Source organism: Gavia stellata, chromosome 22 (assembly GCF_030936135.1).
Source record: "Gavia stellata isolate bGavSte3 chromosome 22, bGavSte3.hap2, whole genome shotgun sequence".
NCBI lineage: Eukaryota > Metazoa > Chordata > Aves > Gaviiformes > Gaviidae > Gavia > Gavia stellata.
The window spans coordinates 2637189-2656110 of NC_082615.1; the positions used below are offsets into that span (position 1 = coordinate 2637189).

The 18922-nt window shown below is 61.5% G+C and overlaps 1 protein-coding gene across 1 annotated transcript in view; it reads left to right on the forward strand.

The window, feature by feature from the left end:
* The first annotated feature begins 12767 nt into the window (after nucleotides 1-12767).
* The window catches only part of NTN1 (netrin 1), a 106016-nt gene continuing 99861 nt past the window's right edge, over nucleotides 12768-18922 (forward strand). Inside the window, exon 1 of the mRNA XM_059828316.1 lies at nucleotides 12768-13791. Within this exon, the coding sequence (XP_059684299.1) occupies nucleotides 12768-13791 (1024 nt within the window). The remainder of the gene's footprint in view (nucleotides 13792-18922) is intronic.

The following is an 18922-nucleotide window of genomic DNA, read 5'->3' on the forward strand; positions in this document are numbered from 1 at the left end:
CAGCCTAAACCTCCCCTGGTGCAACCTGAGTCCATCTCCTCTTGTCCTGTCACTTGTCACTTGGGAGAAGAGACCAACACCCACCTCACCACAACCCTCTTACAGGTAGTTATAGAGAGTGATTGGTTGGCCTTGCTCCATGTCGTGATGGGGCTGAATAAACCTTCTGGGAAACCACCAGAGCTGTTGCACATCGGCAATCTGCCGTGCTACCCACCCCAGGCCTAGCAGGAGCCAGCCACACTCCTGGGCAGCCCACACATCCAGCTGTGGAGGTGGCAGCATTCGGAGGATGCTGTGAGCCCGGAGCATCTGCAGTCTCTGCTTCTCCCCTGGCTCACAGCCCTGCCACCCAGGGAGCCACAAGGTCCTCCGGGCAGTGCCCACCCAGCCACACCCGCATCCCTGTCATCCCTGTTGCCCAAAGGGAGAGGCATATTTTGGATGCACATTTTATGACGGACAACAGAGGCATCAGGCGTAAATCTGAAAATCAGATCAGTGAGCAGAAACCACAGATTCCTGCATCCCTTGGGAGCTGGGCTCTGCCTCCCTAAATATAGGTGCCAAAATACTTCTGCAAGTCCCAGCCCGGAGGGGCAGGGGACAGCCAAGCTCCTCAGCTGGGATGCTTGGGGCTGTTGGGGCTCTCCAGCGGTTTTGCTTCCAAATGAGGTTGCAGCAGGAGAGGGCCAGATCCAGGACAGCAAGGATGGGGGCTTCCCTGGCTTCCCAGCGCCCTGGAGGGGCCCCTCTGGCGCGGGCAGGCCCCGTCCCCACCCCGGGGCTGGTGCGGGTGCCTCGGGGCTCGGACCCCGGCAGATGGCAGCAGGCCCTCAGGGTGAGGTACAGAGGGCTGTTCTGTGATTTTCTTTTTTTTTTCTCTTTGTTTTAAATAAAAATAGCCACCCCGTGCAAGTCCGCTGCAGACACATCTTTGGATGAGCCGAACAGGGAGAGGGACGTTTGTCCTGGTCAGCTGAGTCAGAGTCACCTATCCAGATGACAAACTCAACATTCCTCTGCAGGCATCGCATTATGTGCCCAGATTAGCGGTGAGAAGAAAACGGTATTTGTAGGCAGGGTTTAGCTCACCCTCGGGTAGATGGCGAAAACGGGACAGAGAGCTCACCTTCCGGACACGCGATCCCAGCCAACGCAACCGAAAGAAGCCCAAATCAGGGCAGAGCTGGGCTGTGCCAGCCAGGGGAGGTCTGCGCTGGGCAGGGGTAGCTCTGACTGCCTTCGAGGGCGAAACGGCTGCACAGAGCCAGGTAACACATGTAAAAGGAGACATCAAGGCAGCAGCAATGCCATTTGAGGTCACTCCTGTCTTCGATGGGAAAGGTTTGGGACCATCCCGCTTCGTCCGGAAGGACAAAGCATCAGCCAGAGATGCTTTCAGCAAAGGTCTGGGGAGGACCTGACCTGACCTGACAGCGGCTGGGACTATGCAGGGGTTGCATGAGGCAGGGAAATGCTCTTGGCATGCAAAATCCCCAGAGGAAACCTCCCGTGGGCAGCAAGCCCTTCCTGTGCTGGGAATTCAGCCCCCACTCCAGCACGTGAGCCACTGCTGAAATCGCATTGACTTCAACGTGCCTTCAACCATGTGATTAATGTTAAGCATGTGCTTTAAGGGCTTTTCTGGAAGGTTGCAGGTGAAAAGACGCTGGGAGCTTTGGAGAAAGCAAACTGTGATAATAACAGCACCTCACAAACCTTTCGGAGATCTCCACCAGCCTGCTTACCTTCACCCAGACCCCAGGCTGGAATAACTCCTGGGGAGAGAAGCAGTGAAGGGCAGCAGAAGGGGATGGGGCAGGCAGCCGCGTCCCCTGTGGACAGTGATTTGCAGGTCCCAGGGTGGGAAAAGGTGGATGTGCTGACAGGGAAGCTGTCAGCGGATGCCTGAGAGTTGCCATGGTCAGTCTGGTTTCAGCAAACCAGTCACCAAAATGGGGAGCTGCCTGCAAGCTGGCAGTGACCACAGCAAGGCTTTCCCGGGGAGACCTCACTGCCTGGAGCAAGCAGCCGTAACCACGACGTTTTCCAAAGTCCTGGCGAAAACACCATTTAACATTTCCCCTGGGCTGCAAAACTGCATTGCGTTCACCAAGGGAACACACAGCTTTTGGGAGCTTTTTATAAAGATACCAGAAAGTTGGCCCTGCCAGGTGACCCAGCAAATCCCTGGAGCAGCCCCTTGGCCATCCTCCTTTGAGGGCAACAAGGCAGGAGGGTCAGAGCGGGCAGGGTGAGGGGATGTGCACAGGTAGGCAGCAGGTAGCCCTGAGTGAGGACCACAGCAAGTGCAGGACCTCTCTGAGTGGGAGACCCCCATGGACACTCTGCTGTCCTTAAATCCTTAAAATTCAATCAACTTTGCATCCCTCCCGGTGGCTAGTTTCATTCTGATGCTCTAATTCACGTTTATAGTAAAGCCACTCTATGCTCGGAAAATCCTCTGAGGTCCCACTGGTGTTTCTTAGGCTCAGATTTGCAAACTCCTGTGTTTAAACGAGACGATAATAAAACCAAACCCACTGGTCTATCAGAGGCCGGCAAGGGTGGATGTGTTACAGACATCTCCGTGCTCTCCCTGTCTCAGCCGGTGCAGAGTTGTGTACCTTCATCTGTGCATTTTGGGGTGGCACAGGAACAGCTTACACCATATATTAACTCTCACAGCAGTAACATTTTATTGCATCTGTCGATGCACACCTATTGATGCCATCAAGTGACCAGCAGACCTGTGTCAGGGACAGAGGAGGGAGCAGTGATACAGGCAGTGGGGTCCTGGAGCGGCATTTGATGGATGTGAGTTGGCCACAGCTGGATTTCGTCCTCCGATGGGCAGTGTCTGTGTGCACCGATCGGGGCGATGGGTTCAGGCAGTACCCTGGAGATAAGACTGGTTTCCAGCAGAATCAAAACCAGGCGGTGTGCTGGGAGGATGGGTTTGCTTTTCTCTAGCACATAACGAATGCTGAAAAACAATAGGGGCTTATTGAAGCCATAGCAGGTAGGGATGGGGCATTAGCATGCCAGGACAGAAAAAGAAGCTTTTACCTTCTCCTATCCCTTGTTACTAAGGCATCTGGGAGCAGGGATGAGAACTGCAACCACCACCTGGCATAAGTTTATAGCAGCCTTTTCTGCTGCCAACAGCAAAGAGCTTTATAAAGAGTGCAAGCACCTTTTCCCTGCTGAATACCTGGGGAAACTGGGGCTGATCCAGAGTCACCCACTTGCCTTTTCTCATCATTGTCTCAGTCCTTGATGCTTCTAAGCCCCTCTCCCTGCCAGCAGTCCTGGAGCTTGGACACGCTGGGGCGTGCACGGCGGGGAGCAGCTTGCAGGCAGGAGACAGTGCCGCTGAGCAGCAGTCGACAGCGAGGAATTCAGCTCAGCAAACAAGCACTCCCCAGCTGCTTTGCCCTTGCAAGGGAGCCGGATGAGACAGGACGGTGCCCGCCGCTGGGCACTGGCACCCGCCACGTCTGGGCAAGGGGTCTCCCAGATGGGCTTGGGATGGTGCAGACCCCCCAAAGTGCAGGGCCCATGTCCAGGGAGTGCCATGCCAGGGCAGACGCGGCGCTTGTTGGCTGTGCTCGCTCCGATGCATCCTTCCCCCATCGCCAACGCTCAGATGGGCACAACATCAATTAATGACACTGATAACAGCTGGAAGTGTGGAGAGAGAATCACAGAATCACAGAATTCTTAAGGTTGGAAAAGACCTGTAAGACAATCAAGTCCAACCATTAACAGCCCCTAGATAAGGCTCTGGAGCTCTGCCCCGGCTCTGGGGTGGGCAGCCCTGCGTAGCTGGGGTCTCTGCGTAAAGCCAGCCCTGGGATGGAGCGGGGCCAAGGCTCTGCGTTCTCGAGAGGGAGATACAGGCAGGTTCCTCCGAAGGGACCTGTTGGCCCCATCCCCAACATTCCGCGTCCGGGGCTCACACGACGCCTTGCTGCCCGGCCTGAGCCGCGCTCCCACTGCCTTACTGCAAGTTCCCCTATTAAAAGGTTATAGCCACTCGAAGGCCACTTCATCCCAGCTTAATGCTTAATACATACTTAATTATAATTAGGTTAGGACAGCTGCCAAAAAGAGACCAAATGCAGCAAAGCGCTCTGGGTATGGATCCTGAAAAACATGTTTCCTGCGATCCTGACGGGGTGACATGCCTTCGCACGGGGCCAGGCACGGTCTCAGCAACCTCCCTTTGCAAAGGTGGGTTGGGGGTGCCAGGAAGCCCCCCAACACTCACTCCCCGTCTTGTGTTGAGAGGATACTCTGCTTAAGGAAGGTATAAATCCAAAACCTGGATGGCCATTTCCATGATTGTCTTTGCCCAGACCCATGGATAAACCCAGCCTTGCTGGCTCAGTCCCTACAGATCCCCCACTTCTTCCCTAAGGGAACAGGATGCTTTCTGGAATGTATTTTTTTTTTTTAATTTTTAAACAAAGAAAGCAGCAAAACACCCACTTCGTCTGCAATGCTGAAATACACCCTGCCCCAGGACTGCCACAGTTGCAAATGGAGCTGAGCCCCATGAGCCCACTCATCACTGCAAAGCAAATGCTGGAGAGGAGTTAATTATTTGGCAAAGGGAGTTATTAGGTGGTGGGAATTCAGAAGCTCTGGGGACCCACATTTCAATAATCCTGCTCCTTAGGTAGCTGAAATACGCCCGGTCCTGTCTGTCCTGGCCCCAGCCTCAGCCACGCACCCTCCCTCTCCCTCTGAAGCTCTGCCCGGGTTCGATCTTTACCTTAACACCAGCTTAAGAAGATCAAATTCCTTTTCATGGCTCTATTCTGAATCAGCGGGGAGGAAAATTCCCAGCAAGATGGTCAGCATTTCAGCTCCCCAGCCTTGCACAGGTCCCGTATAAAATTATGATCTCGGGTTCTCTTAAGTGGTAGAAAGTCTCTACATGGGCCATTTTCTTATGCCAGAGAAAGAAACTCACACACTAGGCTGGTGTCAAGAGTGTTCATTGTGCCCAGCAAACATTTCTGGAATGTAGGTGAGGAACTGTCTCTGCTCCAGTCAGTTATTTTAAAGGAACATTAGTTATTTTAAAGGGGCATTGCTCACTGTACATTGCTCGCTGTGATGTCCCTGCCCTAGCAAGGCTGTGGTTTCACTGTCCTGGCTGCTCTCTCTTTGCTCTGGGCAGTGTTTAGCCGCTGCCATAGCACGGACCAGTTTCCCTCTCCATCTGGGTTCCCCTGGCACCAGAACACTTGTGTTTGAGTTGCTGCTCAGCTTTTGCTAAGGCTAGTCAAAGCAACGACTAAAAGGATCCATTTGCTTTGAGTAATACTGGTCTAAACTCAAGAGGAAGGGACTCTGCTGTTATCCCCCCTAAACAGGACCCAGGGGCAGATGCTTCTGAATCAAGGCTGTTTTCCTCCTGAAATAGCAGCAGGCAGCTCACGGCACCCGGGACTCCTTCGAGCTGCTGTGTCAGGCAGCGCCGGTCAGGCAGGGAAGCCCTGCTCGACTCTCTGCTTGGCTTTGCTCCTTCTCTGCAGGAAGCAAAGAAACTTTTCTTTGCTCCCTGCAGAGCCACAGCACTTGCAAGAAAAAGTAGAAACAATAAAAAAAAAAAAAAAGAGATGTCGAGAACGATTGATGGCTGTGGAGGTCAGACTGCACCCAAGGAGCCCACCCTGAGCGTCTTCCCTCCTGCTCCGTTTGCTGCCAGTTACCCGTAAACGAGGGTGGGGACGGGCAGGAGCGGGATCCCTGCCAGGCTCCTCCTCGGCGCAGGAAGGCAGCGGTCACCACAGGGCAGCCGGTGCCAGCATGGTGGCATCCCGAGGGACAGCCGGGGTCAGCAGCTGCTGCGAAAGTGCTTGAGCCCACCAAGCCTGGGTTGTCTCAAAACAGCACAGATGGAAAGTCAGCAAGCCCCAAAGCCCCCTTCCACGGGGCGCACAGGGGCAGCTGGAGTGGAGACACCAAACCCCTGCGCAAAATGCGGTGTGCAGTCAGAGCTGCGTACTTTGGAGCAGGGGTGCTTACTCTGAGTCCCAAACCACCTTAAGGCAGGGGATGGGAGCTGAGCTGGGTGGTCTCTTAGGTGGGTGCAGAGCCTGGGGTCCTCGGGGAGGTCTGTCTCCAGAGACCAGGGACAGCGAGGGTTTGTGAATTGCTCTGACGTCCCTCTGTAAGTCAGGCCCACAAATACCTGATATAAATAGTCCTAAAAACAGTAGAAAGTCCTTTGCAAAGGGTGGACTTGCTCCCGAGTCCCCTGAGATCCAGGTGGATGCTTTGATCATCTAAAAACACGATCTGCAGAATGGCTTCTGCTGCACCACTAAAGATGTGCAGGACAAGCACTGCTCTTTTTTGTCCTACAGTTTACTGCACCGTGCCTTCCCGAAGCCTCACAAACTCGCCAGAAGTCTCTCTGGGCAAAATATTTTACTGAATAAATCGGATGTCCCCATCCCCTCCTCCCCCCACAATTCCCCAGCAAAGTTTGTACAAGAATCTGCCTCCTTCGAACCAAACCCTGTTTTCTTCGTCGCACATCTGCTACATCTCAGCCCAGCAGCAGAGTCCTCCAGATCCATGAAATCAGGGTTACGCTGTCGGTGCCCAGAAACACGCAGGGTTTATCTGCTCCATGGGGGCAAGTGTCCCCCCCGAGCCTCCACCAATTCATGGCAGCGAGGTTTCTTCAGCTGTGCTGGGGCGTTCCCAGCGGACCGAGCTCCCAATTCACTTCTGGTATTCTTTTCCCGTTGAGCTCAGAACATTGTTGTAAGGTCACTGTGCTCCTCTTGTCCCACTCCCTGTAATATATTGCTCAGGAAAATAATTTTACCTCAAAAATAGCTTGAAAATATACGGTAGCCTTCTTTGGGATGCATGAGCAACTGAAGTCTGGAGGGTCCGTGCATGTTTCTGGGCTATGCCATGTAATATCCGCTCTTCCACCCTGATGATACCTCGGCAGTATGTTCAATGTATGAAATATGGCAGCATTTTCCAGGCTAAGCTGCATTATTTTTTGTTCTGCTACATCTGCACCCATCCAAATGAAACCATTGTTTCTGCAGAGAAGCACACAAAAAAATCACAGGGTTTAACCGTTTTACCATCAAGGAGTGCCTCTGTTTTCTTGGGTATATCTGGTACCCGCGCCACTGTAGCTCCCTGCAGTGGCTGAATCCACCTGGGAGTCCCTGGGAGTGCGTGAGCAGTGCGGGTACCCGTTCGGTACAGCCGGGGGTTCTCCGGGCTGCTGTGTGTCAGCCTGGTCTGCTGAAAATAAATGCAATATTACACACACAGCTTTCTAATCTGCCTGCCCTAAAGAAAACATTCTGCAAGAGAAAATATAGTATTCCAGAGGCTTATCTCACTTGGTGGCAATTCTGGGTGTATAATTGAAAACCGAGTTGATCATTAGAGGTTCACAGAGATGCTGAATAGCCCAGTGTTCAGTGGTCGCTGCCAGCCACGGCCAATTTACATAAAGCCAGGTATGCCTGTGCATCGGGAAGTTTTGGAAGAGCATCCCCGCACACACAGGTTCCCTCTCCCTCCTCCTTCCCCCTTCTCACCACCGGCCCGCAAAAAGCGACCGGTCGATCCCTTTTTGCATCCCCGAGCCGGTCCTTCGGAGCTCGGGGAATCACGAAATCCCCCGGGCTCCCTCCGCGGAGACCCAGCTGATGGTAAAGGGCCGCAGCAGGCGTGGGGAGAGCCTGGCCGGGGGGAGCCGGGCTGCTGCCTCCTCCGCCCCGGGGGCCGGCGGGCAGGGAGCGGCGAGCCCCGCTGGGAGCGCCCGGAGGGGTCCGGCCCGACCCGTGAACATCCAAGCGAGGACCAGCGGCTCCGGCCCCGGCTCCGGCTCCAGCTCCGGCTCCGGCCCCGGCTCAGCCCTGCCCGGAGAACCACGGGGTCCGGCGGCCCCGGCGCTCCTCGCCCCGCCGGAGGTAAGAGATGCGGCAGCCGGCGGGGCCGTGCCGGGGGAGCCGGAGTAGGACCCCGCGGGGTTTCCTCGCCCGTTCCGCCCGGCCGGGGCCGCTCCGCTGCCTCCCGCACCTGCGGAGTGAGGCGGAGGGGGGGGGGGGGTACCCCGGGCCGCCCCCGGTGCGCGGGTTTAAAAGATCGCGGAGATATTTTCACACCTCAAACCACCGCCCCCCCCCCCCCCAGCCCCCATCGCCTTGATTTAGCCCTTGGTAATTAATTTGGCATTTCAGAATAGCTACTGGGCTGGATAATGGCCTCATTCATCTCCCCAGCCTAATCTGAACAGAATCTGGAAGAAAAGCTTTCAGAAAGACAGAAACTGCCATTCGGCAACTGCTCAAAAGAACTGTCACTCCAGGGGAATAAATCGCTCCTGATTATTTCAACCCGGGTCTTCTCTGCTTTTCCAGCCGCTCCCGGTCCCCGCCGGGGGGACGGCCCCCAGATATTTGAGGAGGAGAAGATGTGGTTGGGTTTTCCCCCTCCCTCCTCCAAACCCCAAGGCCGGGCGCTGGCAGGGGGAGGTGGGCCCGGGGCAGCGCATTGTTCCCGGGGAGGTGGACGAGCTCCGGCAGCCGGAGCGATTTGACTTTTAAAACAGGCTCTGAGCGCCGGGGCCGCCGTTCCCGGCTGCCCCCGGTGGGGCTGAGGTAAAGCCCTTCTCCTCCCTCCTTCATCGGGGCTTCTCCCCGGCCAAACGCGGGGGGAAAGGGCCGCTCCGCTTCGCCCAGGACCGGCCCGGCTGTGCCCCGCGGCCGCTCAGCCCGTGGGCCCGCACTCGGCCGGCCCCGGCCCCGGAGCAGGTACCGGAGATAATCGGCGATGCTCCGCTCCCGGTGCTGGTAGCGGAGGTACCGGCGATGCTCCTGCCCCGGTGCAGATACCGGAGATAATCGGCGATGCTCCGCTCCCGGTGCTGGTAGCGGAGGTACCGGCGATGCTCCTGCCCCGGTGCAGATACCGGAGATAACCGGAGATGCTTCGCTCCCGGTGCTGGTACCGACGATGCTCAGCTCCCGGTGCTGGTAGTGGAGGTACCGGCGATGCTCCGCTCCCGGTGCAGATACCGGAGATAACCGGAGATGCTCCGCTCCCGGTGCTGGTAGTGGAGGTGCCGGCGATGCTCCTGCCCCGGTGCAGATACCGGAGATAACCGGCGATGCTCCGCTCCCAGTGCTGGTACCGGCGATGCTCAGCTCCTGGTGCTGGTACCGGAGGTACCGGCGATGCTCCGGCCCCGGTGCAGATACCGGAGATTACCGGAGACGCTCCGCTCCCGGTGCAGGTACCGGAGGTACCGGAGATGCTCTGCTCCGAGTGCAGGTACCGGAGATGCTCCGGCCCCGGTGGGAGCGAGAGCGCAGAGGGGTCGCACCGGGGCTGGAGCCGGCAAGGATCCGTCGCACCGAGCCAGGGCAGGGCCGGGACGAGCTGGTGCTTAATGATAGGAAAATCAAACCCGAAGTGGGGTGCGAGCCGGGGTCGGGGGCACGGCCTGGGGTCCCGAGCATCCCCTGGCCCCAATGCCCCCCGGGACGGCCCCAGGCCCCCCCTGCCCCGGAGGGAGCGGACAGACTCGGGACCGGGCCTCGGGGAGCTGCACCTCGTCCCCGCGGAGCTGCTTACATGCATTTAATAGCTCGAGGGCGAGGTAATTAGAGGCAAGCCTCAGTAAATCACGTTAATGACCGCAAGAGCCATTGCAAACCCCGGGGGTTGTGAAACACCGAATAAACCGGGCGAGAAGGGCAGGAGGGGGGCGAGAGCCACAGCCGCCCCCCGGCCGCCGGGCAGCGCGGTGCCCCCGCGCTCGGCAGCGCCGGATGGTTGTTAAATTAACACCCTGCTAATGGGATTAAGCAGCACCCCGGCTTTGCGGGGGAGCTTAGCGTGGGTCAGGTTTTCTTAGAAACCCCCCCCCCTCCATTTTTTGCTGCGAGACGGTAAAGATCGGTGTGGGCTGGAGGGGCCGGGGGATGTCCTTTAAAAAACCTCCCGGATTTTAAAGAAAGGCCGAAATTTCAGCCCTGACCTGCGCCCGGGGCCGGCGAGAGGGTCGGGGGGCGTTGGGGGCAAGCCGGAGCCAAAACCGCATCTTCCCCCGGGGGAAACGCCGGTCCTCGCAGCGACACCTGCTTCGCTCCGAGCCGGACCCCGCGTGTCCCCCCCCGGGCACGGCAGCCCCGCACACGGCGGCACTGGACGCCTCCGCACGGCCCGGACACGGGCGGACGGACGGAAGCCCCGCGGGGAAGGGCTGGTCTCGAACACGCGTGGCTGGAGGAGAAGCACCGGGCGGGCAGAGCGGGAGCTCGGACACGACGAGCGGGGATGCAGGAACCCGGGGGGTTCACGGGTGCGGATTTGGGGCGCCCGGCTAGGCAAAGCGGACCTCGGGTCCCCGGGGGCCCGCCAGACGCGCCACGGTGGTACCCCCGGCGGGTGGCACCTGGGCAGGCGCGGGGGGGCACAGCCCCGGCCTGCCCCCGGCCCGGTGGGTCGGCCCAGCCGGGGAGAGGCCGCATGGGGCGGCGGTGCCCCCGGGGGTGTCCCGCAGCCGCTGCCCCGGCCTGACCCCGACGGCCCGGGACAGTTTGGTGTGAATTCCCCTCCTCCATCCTTAGGGTCCCCCCGGAGCTGGACGGGATCACAACCACCCCCACCCCCCACCCCCCCACCGCCCCCCCAATCCTGCAAATCTTGCTGCAATTCAAGAGCGGGGAGAAAAATCTCTCCGGCGCCGGGATACACCGGGACTGTGGGTGTGTGTGACCCGGGTGAGCCGGGTTGCGTCCCTGGGCGGCTCGGGTGGGACCAGCAGGACTGGGACCCCCCCCCCCCCAGTCCCGGGCCGACCGCATCCCCATACACCGCCCCCCTCTTTCTCCGGCTAAGAAGCAGCAAGGGCGTCGGGAGCAGGACGGAGGGGCTGTTTCCCGGGGAAGAGTTAACAAATCCCGGCAGCGGCGGGGCTGTGGGGGGCGAGTGGGGGGGATCCGGGGGGAGCGATGGGGGCAGGGAGGCTGCGGAGCCCCGCTGCCCTGCAGGGAAGGCGGTTGCATTGCCAAAGACGCCCCGCTGGGCTAGCAGGCCCGGGAGCAGATTAATCAGGCACTAATTCAATTTACAACAACCACTTTTATTCAGCTCGGTGGCAAGGAATTCAAAGCGGGGAGAGGGGCGGGCGGAGGGGAGGGGGCGGAGGCCGGCCTGGGGCTCGCCGCTGCCCGGGCAGCCCCCGTCCCCTCGGGGCCGCCCCGCCGGGGCTCGCCGGGGAGGGGACCGGGCCGCCGTGCCAGGGCCCGGACGCTTGAGTGACACGGCGCGGGCAGCGCTCCGAGAGAGGGCACCTCCGTTGGAAAAATAAAAGTGCCCTTTTAATCAAGGAGGGAGGGAAGGGGGGCGAGCAGGGCGGCCGGCAGCCGTGGGAGGGAAACCCCTCCGCTCCCTCCCGGGACCATCTCTCCGGGATCTCGGTACCGTCCCCCGGGGCCGGCACGGCGGGGCAGCGGGGTGCCCCCCGGCCGGGACCACCGAGAGAAGAGCCGAGCCGGAGCGGGTCCGGAGGGAGGCAGCCGTCGGGGGGCGGCCCGCCCGGCACCGGGGGGCCGCTGGGGCGGGCGAGAAGGGAAGCCCGCGGCTGGAGCACGGCCCGGTGCGGGAGAAATGCCGCCCTTTATCCCCTTCCTCGCTCTAAGGGGAAAGCCGACAAGCTGCAAACCGACGGGGAGCGGCGAGAGGTGCCGCGCCGCCCCTGTGCCCGGGCTGTGCCCGGGCTGTCCCCGGGGCTGTGCCGGGGAAACCGCCCCTTCACCGGCATCAGCCCCGAAAACAACCTGCCGGGGGTCGCCAGGCCCCTTAGGTCCCGTGTCGTGCCCAGGGACTCGAGATTTCCCCCAGTTCAACCTCTCCGGCGTCGGGATTTCTTTCCCAGGGGCGAGACACGCCGGAGCCCCCTCGGCCCGGGCCGGTGCCCAGACGGGCTCCGGGCTCCCTCGGTGGCTCTGCCCCGGACCCCCCTCCCAACGCAGTTGAGGGGGTCAGGCCCTGTCTGGCCTGGTAGAGAAGGGGAGGCCAGCAACCACCAGCTGGGCGAGGGCCCGATCCTGTCCCTCTCGGCGTCCCCACAGGTAGTCGGAGGGGGACTCCTCCTGGCCGCTCCCCCCCCCGCCATGCCCCCGGAGCATCCCCAGCTGCTGGGGCGCCGGCAGCCCTGGCCTCCCCCAGCCCCGTCGGGTGCACAGCGGGGCGGGGGGGGGGGAGAAGGAGGGCCCTTCCCCGGCTCCTCGGGGCGGCTCGGGAGCCCCGCGGTGGCGCCGGCGCCCATCGCCGCGGTGTCGGGGCGGGCTCCGTCCCTCTCCCATCCCCCCCCCCCCCCCCCGCCCTCCCCGAGGCCTGTGCGTGTCTCTGGCTGAGCCGCCAGTGGATGTCGTTGTTCTGTTCCTTGAGCGCGATGTCACTCCTTTAGCATGACCTCAAACGCGGCGGGGGCTGGGACCGCCAGTCATTCTCCGTGCGAGAGCCGGGGCGGGAGGCAGGCGGGACCCAGCCCCGCCGCCAGCCCCACTTTTGTGGTGCCGCCGCCGCCGCCGTCTCCCCTTTCTCCGCGGGGCTGGCCGCGGGGCGGGCGATGCTCCGGGCTCCCTGAGCCGCCGCACCGCGTCCGTCGGCCAAAGTCGCCCCGCGGAGCTGCTGCGCTCTAGAGCGGCGGCTCCCCTCCCTCCTCGCCCCACGCCGCGCGGAGGTTGCGCAGGATGCCGCGGAGGGGCGCGGAGGCGCCGCTGGCCCTGCTGTTGGCGGCGGCGTGGCTGGCGCAGCCCCTGCGCGGCGGCTACCACGGCGTGAGCATGTTCGCCGTGCAGACGGCTCAGCCCGACCCCTGCTACGACGAGCACGGGCTGCCCCGCCGCTGCATCCCCGACTTCGTCAACTCGGCCTTCGGGAAGGAGGTGAAGGTGTCGAGCACCTGCGGGAAGCCGCCGTCGCGGTACTGCGTGGTGACGGAGAAGGGCGAGGAGCAGGTCCGCTCCTGCCACCTCTGCAACGCCTCCGACCCCAAGCGCGCCCACCCGCCCTCCTTCCTCACCGACCTCAACAACCCGCACAACCTGACCTGCTGGCAGTCCGACAGCTACGTCCAGTACCCCCATAACGTCACCCTCACCCTCTCCCTGGGCAAGAAATTCGAGGTGACCTACGTCAGCCTGCAGTTCTGCTCGCCGCGCCCCGAGTCCATGGCCATCCACAAGTCCATGGACTACGGCAAGACCTGGGTGCCCTTCCAGTTCTACTCCACGCAGTGCCGCAAGATGTACAACAAGCCCAGCCGCGCCGCCATCACCAAGCAGAACGAGCAGGAGGCGGTCTGCACCGACTCGCACACCGACGTGCGGCCCCTCTCCGGCGGCCTCATCGCCTTCAGCACCCTGGACGGCCGCCCCACCGCCCACGACTTCGACAACTCGCCCGTGCTGCAGGACTGGGTGACGGCCACCGACATCAGGGTGACCTTCAGCCGCCTCCACACCTTCGGCGACGAGAGCGAGGATGACTCCGAGCTGGCCCGCGATTCCTATTTCTACGCCGTCTCCGACTTGCAGGTCGGCGGGCGATGCAAGTGCAACGGCCACGCGTCGCGCTGCGTCCGCGACCGCGACGACAGCTTGGTGTGCGACTGCAAGCACAACACGGCCGGCCCCGAGTGCGACCGCTGCAAGCCCTTCCACTACGACCGGCCCTGGCAGAGAGCGACGGCCCGGGAGGCCAACGAGTGCGTGGGTGAGTCCCACGCCGCGGGCACGGACACGCCGGTAGACGCGGGGGGACGGACGGGGAGAGGGCGCTGAGGTCCCCGGAAGGGCAGGGAGAGGGAGGGGAGGGCGAAGGACCCGGCAGGGGACGGGGAGCGAAAGGCATGGGGATATCCAGGGACACGGCAGGGAACAGGGAAGGAAAGGCATGGGGACATCCAGGGACCCGGCAGGGAACGGGGAGCGAAAGGCATGGGGACATCCAGGGACACGGCAGGGAACGGGGAGCGAAAGGCATGGGGACATCCAGGGACCCAGCAGGGAACGGGGAGCGAAAGGCATGGGGACATCCAGGGACCCGGCAGGAAACTGGGAGGGAAAGGCATGGGGGACATCCAGGGACACGGCAGGGAACGGGGAGCAAAAGGCATGGGGACATCCAGGACCCGGCAAGGGACCTTCAGGGGCGGGGAGTAAAAGGCATGGGGACATCCAGGGACACAGCAGGGATCGGGGAGCAAAAGGCAGGGGGACATCCAGGGACACGGCAGGGGAACGGGGAGCGAAAGGCATGGGGACATCCAGGACCCGGCAGGGAACGGAGGGGGAAAGGCATGGGGATATCCAGGGACACGGCAGGGAACGGGGAGCGAAAGGCATGGGCACATCCAGGGACAAGGCAGGGAACGGGGAGCGAAAGGCATGGGGACATCCAGGGACACGGCAGGGAACGGGGAGGGAAAGGCATGGGGACATCCAGGACCCGGCAAGGGATCTTCAGGGGACGGGGAGTGAAAGGCATGGGGACATGCATTGACCCGGCAGGGAACAGGGAGCGAAAGGCAGGGGGACATCCACGGACCCGGCAGGGAACTGGGAGGGAAAGGCATGGGGACATCCAGGGACACGGCAGGGAACGGGGAGCGAAAGGCATAGGGACATCCAGGACCCGGCAAGGCACCTTCAGGGGCGGGGAGTGAAAGGCATGGGGACATCCAGGGACACGGCAGGGGAACGGGGAGCGAAAGGCATGGGGACATCCAGGACCCGGCAGGGAACGGAGGGGGAAAGGCATGGGGATATCCAGGGACACGGCAGGGAACGGGGAGCGAAAGGCATGGGGACATCCAGGGACAAGGCAGGGAACGGGAGCAAAAGGCTCCGGGACCCGGCAGCGGATCTTCAGGGACAGGGAACGAAAGCCATGGAGACATCCAGGGACACAGCGAGCAGCGCGGGGACATGCAGGGACACGGGGAGCGGGACAGGGACACGCAGGGAGATGGAGAGCAGGACAGGGCGAGGACACTGAGGTACCCGGGAGTGTAGGGCAAAGGAGGGGACACCGAGGCACCCAGAAGGCACTCGGAAGCGCAGGGGATGGGACACCGAGGCGCCCGGCAGCGCAAGGCGGGGGACACTGAAGCACCCGGGAGCGCACTGGTGACAACACCGAGGGACCCCGAGGTGCAGAGCAGCGGGCACGGGGAACTGGGGACCACCGGGCAGGGGATGGCGAGGGACAGGAATTTGGGGCAGGGGATGCCGAGAGCCCCGGAGGCGTGGGACGAGGGACACCGGAGGCAGCCGGGAGAGCAGGACCGGGGGCACCGGGGGACTCTGGCGCGCAGAGCAGGGGACACCAAGGAGCTCAGGAGCGGGGAGAAGGGACACTCAGGAGACCGGGAAAACACCGCTCGTGGCCGGAGAAGCGCTGAGGAGCCCTGGCTGGCTGGGAAGCATCTCCCGTCCTGGGCAGCTCCCAGCCGGAGGTCCCGCAGCGCACGGAGCGGGATCCGGTCCGAGGATCCCGGAGCTCGCCGGCAGCCCTGCTCCCTACCCCGGGACACCGGCTCAGAGCCCCGCCGCAAAGCCGCCAGCTGGCCCGAGAGGCTCCGTGCCAGGCCGGGACGGGGGACGGGCTCCGGTCCTCCCCGGAGGGAGAAGGCGGCCGGGCGCTGGCAGGGCAGCTCGGCAAAGCCTGCGGCTCCCGTCGCTGCATCCTCAGGGGGTGCGGGCGGCCCCGGCGGGCGGTGGCGGAGCGGCGGGGACTTGAACGAGCCCCACGGCCAAATGAGAACCCGAGAGCAGCCGGTTCGCTCCGTCTCGGGAGAGAAACCCGCGCCGCCCTGGCTGTAAGGGACCCCCAGCATCCAGGCTGTCCCCGAGGGGAGACGGGGCGTCCCTCGCCTGTGCCTGGGGTGGCCAAGGGTTTGGGGTGCTCTTCCCCTTGAGTCCCAGCACACCCCGCCGACGGCTCCCCCCGATCTTCCACCCCCTGCTCCCCGGCGGGATCCCCGTGCGCTGCCGGTCCCCTCCTCGCCGCGGTTTAGGGGGCCCGTGCCAGCCCCTGGGATCAGCCGTGTGCCGGTGGCTGGGGGTGACCCAGCCCCGGGGTCCGGGGTGCGCCCCGGGCTCGGCTCGGCTCTCCGCGCCGGGACCCCGCGGCCCCGCGGAGCGTCCCCGGCACCCGCCGCCCGCCGCCGCCGCAGCCTTGTTTACACGGAAAACACGGCCCCGTCTTCCAAAATATTTGCAGCTCCGACGATAGGAAAAAAAATCCTCGCCGAGCGGCCGGGCTTGGGCTTTTTTTTTTTTTTTTTTTTTAATCCCTTCTCCTCCTTTTTTTTTTTTCCCCCAAATCACAATCAGATGTGTCCCTTGCAGAGAGCGCAATTTCTTCGCCGGCGCCTTCAGCACCGAGGCACGGCCAAGCCTGGGTTATCTGGCGGGGAGAGGGGGGGGGGCCCGGTCCTGCAGCCCGGTGGCACCGGGGCACACGCGGCGGCGGCGCCGGGGGAAGGTGCGGGGGTCCCGGCAGCGGCCGGCGGTGCCTGTCCCGCGGGGCGATGCTCGGCCCGGGCCCGGAGCCTCCGCTCCCCGCCGGGCTGCGGCTCACGTCGGGGCGGAGCGGGCGCGGCCCCGGGGCGGCGGCAGCGGGGGGAAGCGGCGGGGAGACGCCGTTTCCCGGAGGGGAAGGCGGTGGGTGCCGCTGGGATGTGCCAAGAGCGCCGAGCCGGGGTTTGTCACCGGGTTTGCCTTTCTCCTGCCCCGGCGGGATCCCTCTGCCCGGCAGCGTCCGGGGACGGGGCTCCACGTCTCGATTATTTCCCACCGCCGCCCAGGGCGGGCCCGGCGCTGCCTCTGCCTCGGCCGCAGGGCCGGGGGAGCAGGAGGGGCTCAGCTCCCCCCAGGCCTCCGTCCCATCTCACAGGCAGGGACTGAGTGTGAGAGGGTTACCGCTCTCAGCGTTGCCATAAAATTTGGTGCGATCTCGGGGTGCTGTCGGACCCTTGGTCTACTCTGCAGGGTCCTGAAGTGCTCCTGAAAATGCTTCTGTTTCAGTTATTAGGCTGGCCCCGTGCGCTTCCCATCCTTCTCCCTTCCAATTTACTTCCAATAAAAAGGAAACAAGTTCTCAGTTTCCAGTAAACTGTGTGACTTTTGTGCCAGGCTTTGCGTTTCAGACCATGCACAGTCCTAGCCGCCTCAGACTTCTGCAAAAGAAAATCACTCAGTTTTTTCCTTGTCCGCCAACTTTGCTGGGAAGTGAATGTTTTGCAAGGATGAAGCTACCGTAAAATAATTTTCCCCAGCCCGCTTCTGCTGCACGTTCCCTGAGGCCATACCTATCTGTCTGCAAAACCAACCTCAGCCAAACAAGTGCGTTGCCCTGCCAAGCCCACACTGCCTGGAATAATCCCCCTAGATAAAGATCACGGTAACACTATTCAGCTCCCACCCACTCGCTCATGACCATCGGCCCACCCTGGTTTCTCACCTAAATCCAGAGAGAAGGTCAGCCTTTGCGGTCACCCGAGGGCTGTGGACCCAGCCCTTGGCGGCCAGCGGCAGGGGACAAGCGGCGAGTTGGCGGTGATGTTGCCGGCTGCAGGCTGGAGGGATCTTCAACCACTTGAGAGAAAAGCCAGAGAAGGCTGGACCCTCCTCAGCAGCAGTGGTGAGGGGGCAGGTGAATTAGCCATATTACCTGAATTTGCCCCAGGCAGTGGGGTGAGAACCGATTACAATTTTTCTCACTGAATTTGCTCTTTTTTGTGAAAAATTGGGTTTTTCAACCAGGGAGAAAAATGGTAGAAGTGTCTGCTTTGCTTAAAAATTTGGGTGTTTTCTTTGGTAAGCCCATTCCCCCTGCCAAAACCGAATCTTTGTTCCTATTCATGCTTATTTGGGGCTGAAAAAGAAATGCGCTGGAGTTTCTGACAAAAAGTCAAAATTTCCCACGGGAACGTTTTTCGCCAGCCAGATCTAATTTTTCTTTATCACTTCGTGCTGCCTGCAAAAGCCCGGGCACCGCACACGGAGACGACAGGGCCCAGCCCAAGGAGATGTTCTCCAGGGACCTGCTCCTGCAGAAGGAGCTCGCCAGCAGAGCTTTTCACTGATTTGGGTTCCCATCAACTTTACCTGGCCAATAACTCATCTGCATAGAGCTTGGCCTTACAGTCCGGCTTTGGCTGGGCGCCTGGGGGCTAATGTGCTGCAGGGAGGACACAGCTTGGAGATAAGCTTGGAGGCCTGTTCTCCATCCTCGCTCTCTCCAGCGCCATTGGGCCGGCTCCATTTGCTCAGCGTTGGTCCAGCCCAAGCCCTTTGTCTCCAACCCAGTTTGTCCTGATGAAGCTTCCAGCTCCCCTGTGAGAGGAGCTTGCAGCTGGAAAAGGCCTGAACTAAAATGTTGTCAGAGCTCTACTGCTGGTGAGCTTGTGTGGACACATGAAAATGCAGGCAGGGGCTTCGACCAGATTTTGTGACATCAATAAAACGCAGTCAGCACCATTCCACAATTTCTCACGAACCGTGGCGTTATTTTGAGTGCTAGAAATGAACACGGACAAGCACTGCTTTTGAATACTCACTTTAGTTCGCATAAAATACCTTTGCATTTGCCTTGGCCGGAGAAAGCGCTACTAGACAAACCCAGGCTGCAGCTCGCTGACAGGCACTTTGAGAACGACCTCTGGACTCCGTTCCCAGTGCCGGCTCTGGTGCTTCGCAGCCCTTTCCCCCGCGGGGCCGGGAGATGCACCAGCACCTGCACGTGCGTCTGACGTCAACGGTGTTTGCAGGTGCTGGGCGCCTCTCGGATTTTGGCCCTATGTGATGCCTAGAGAGTGTTTAAAAATAACAAGTGCGAT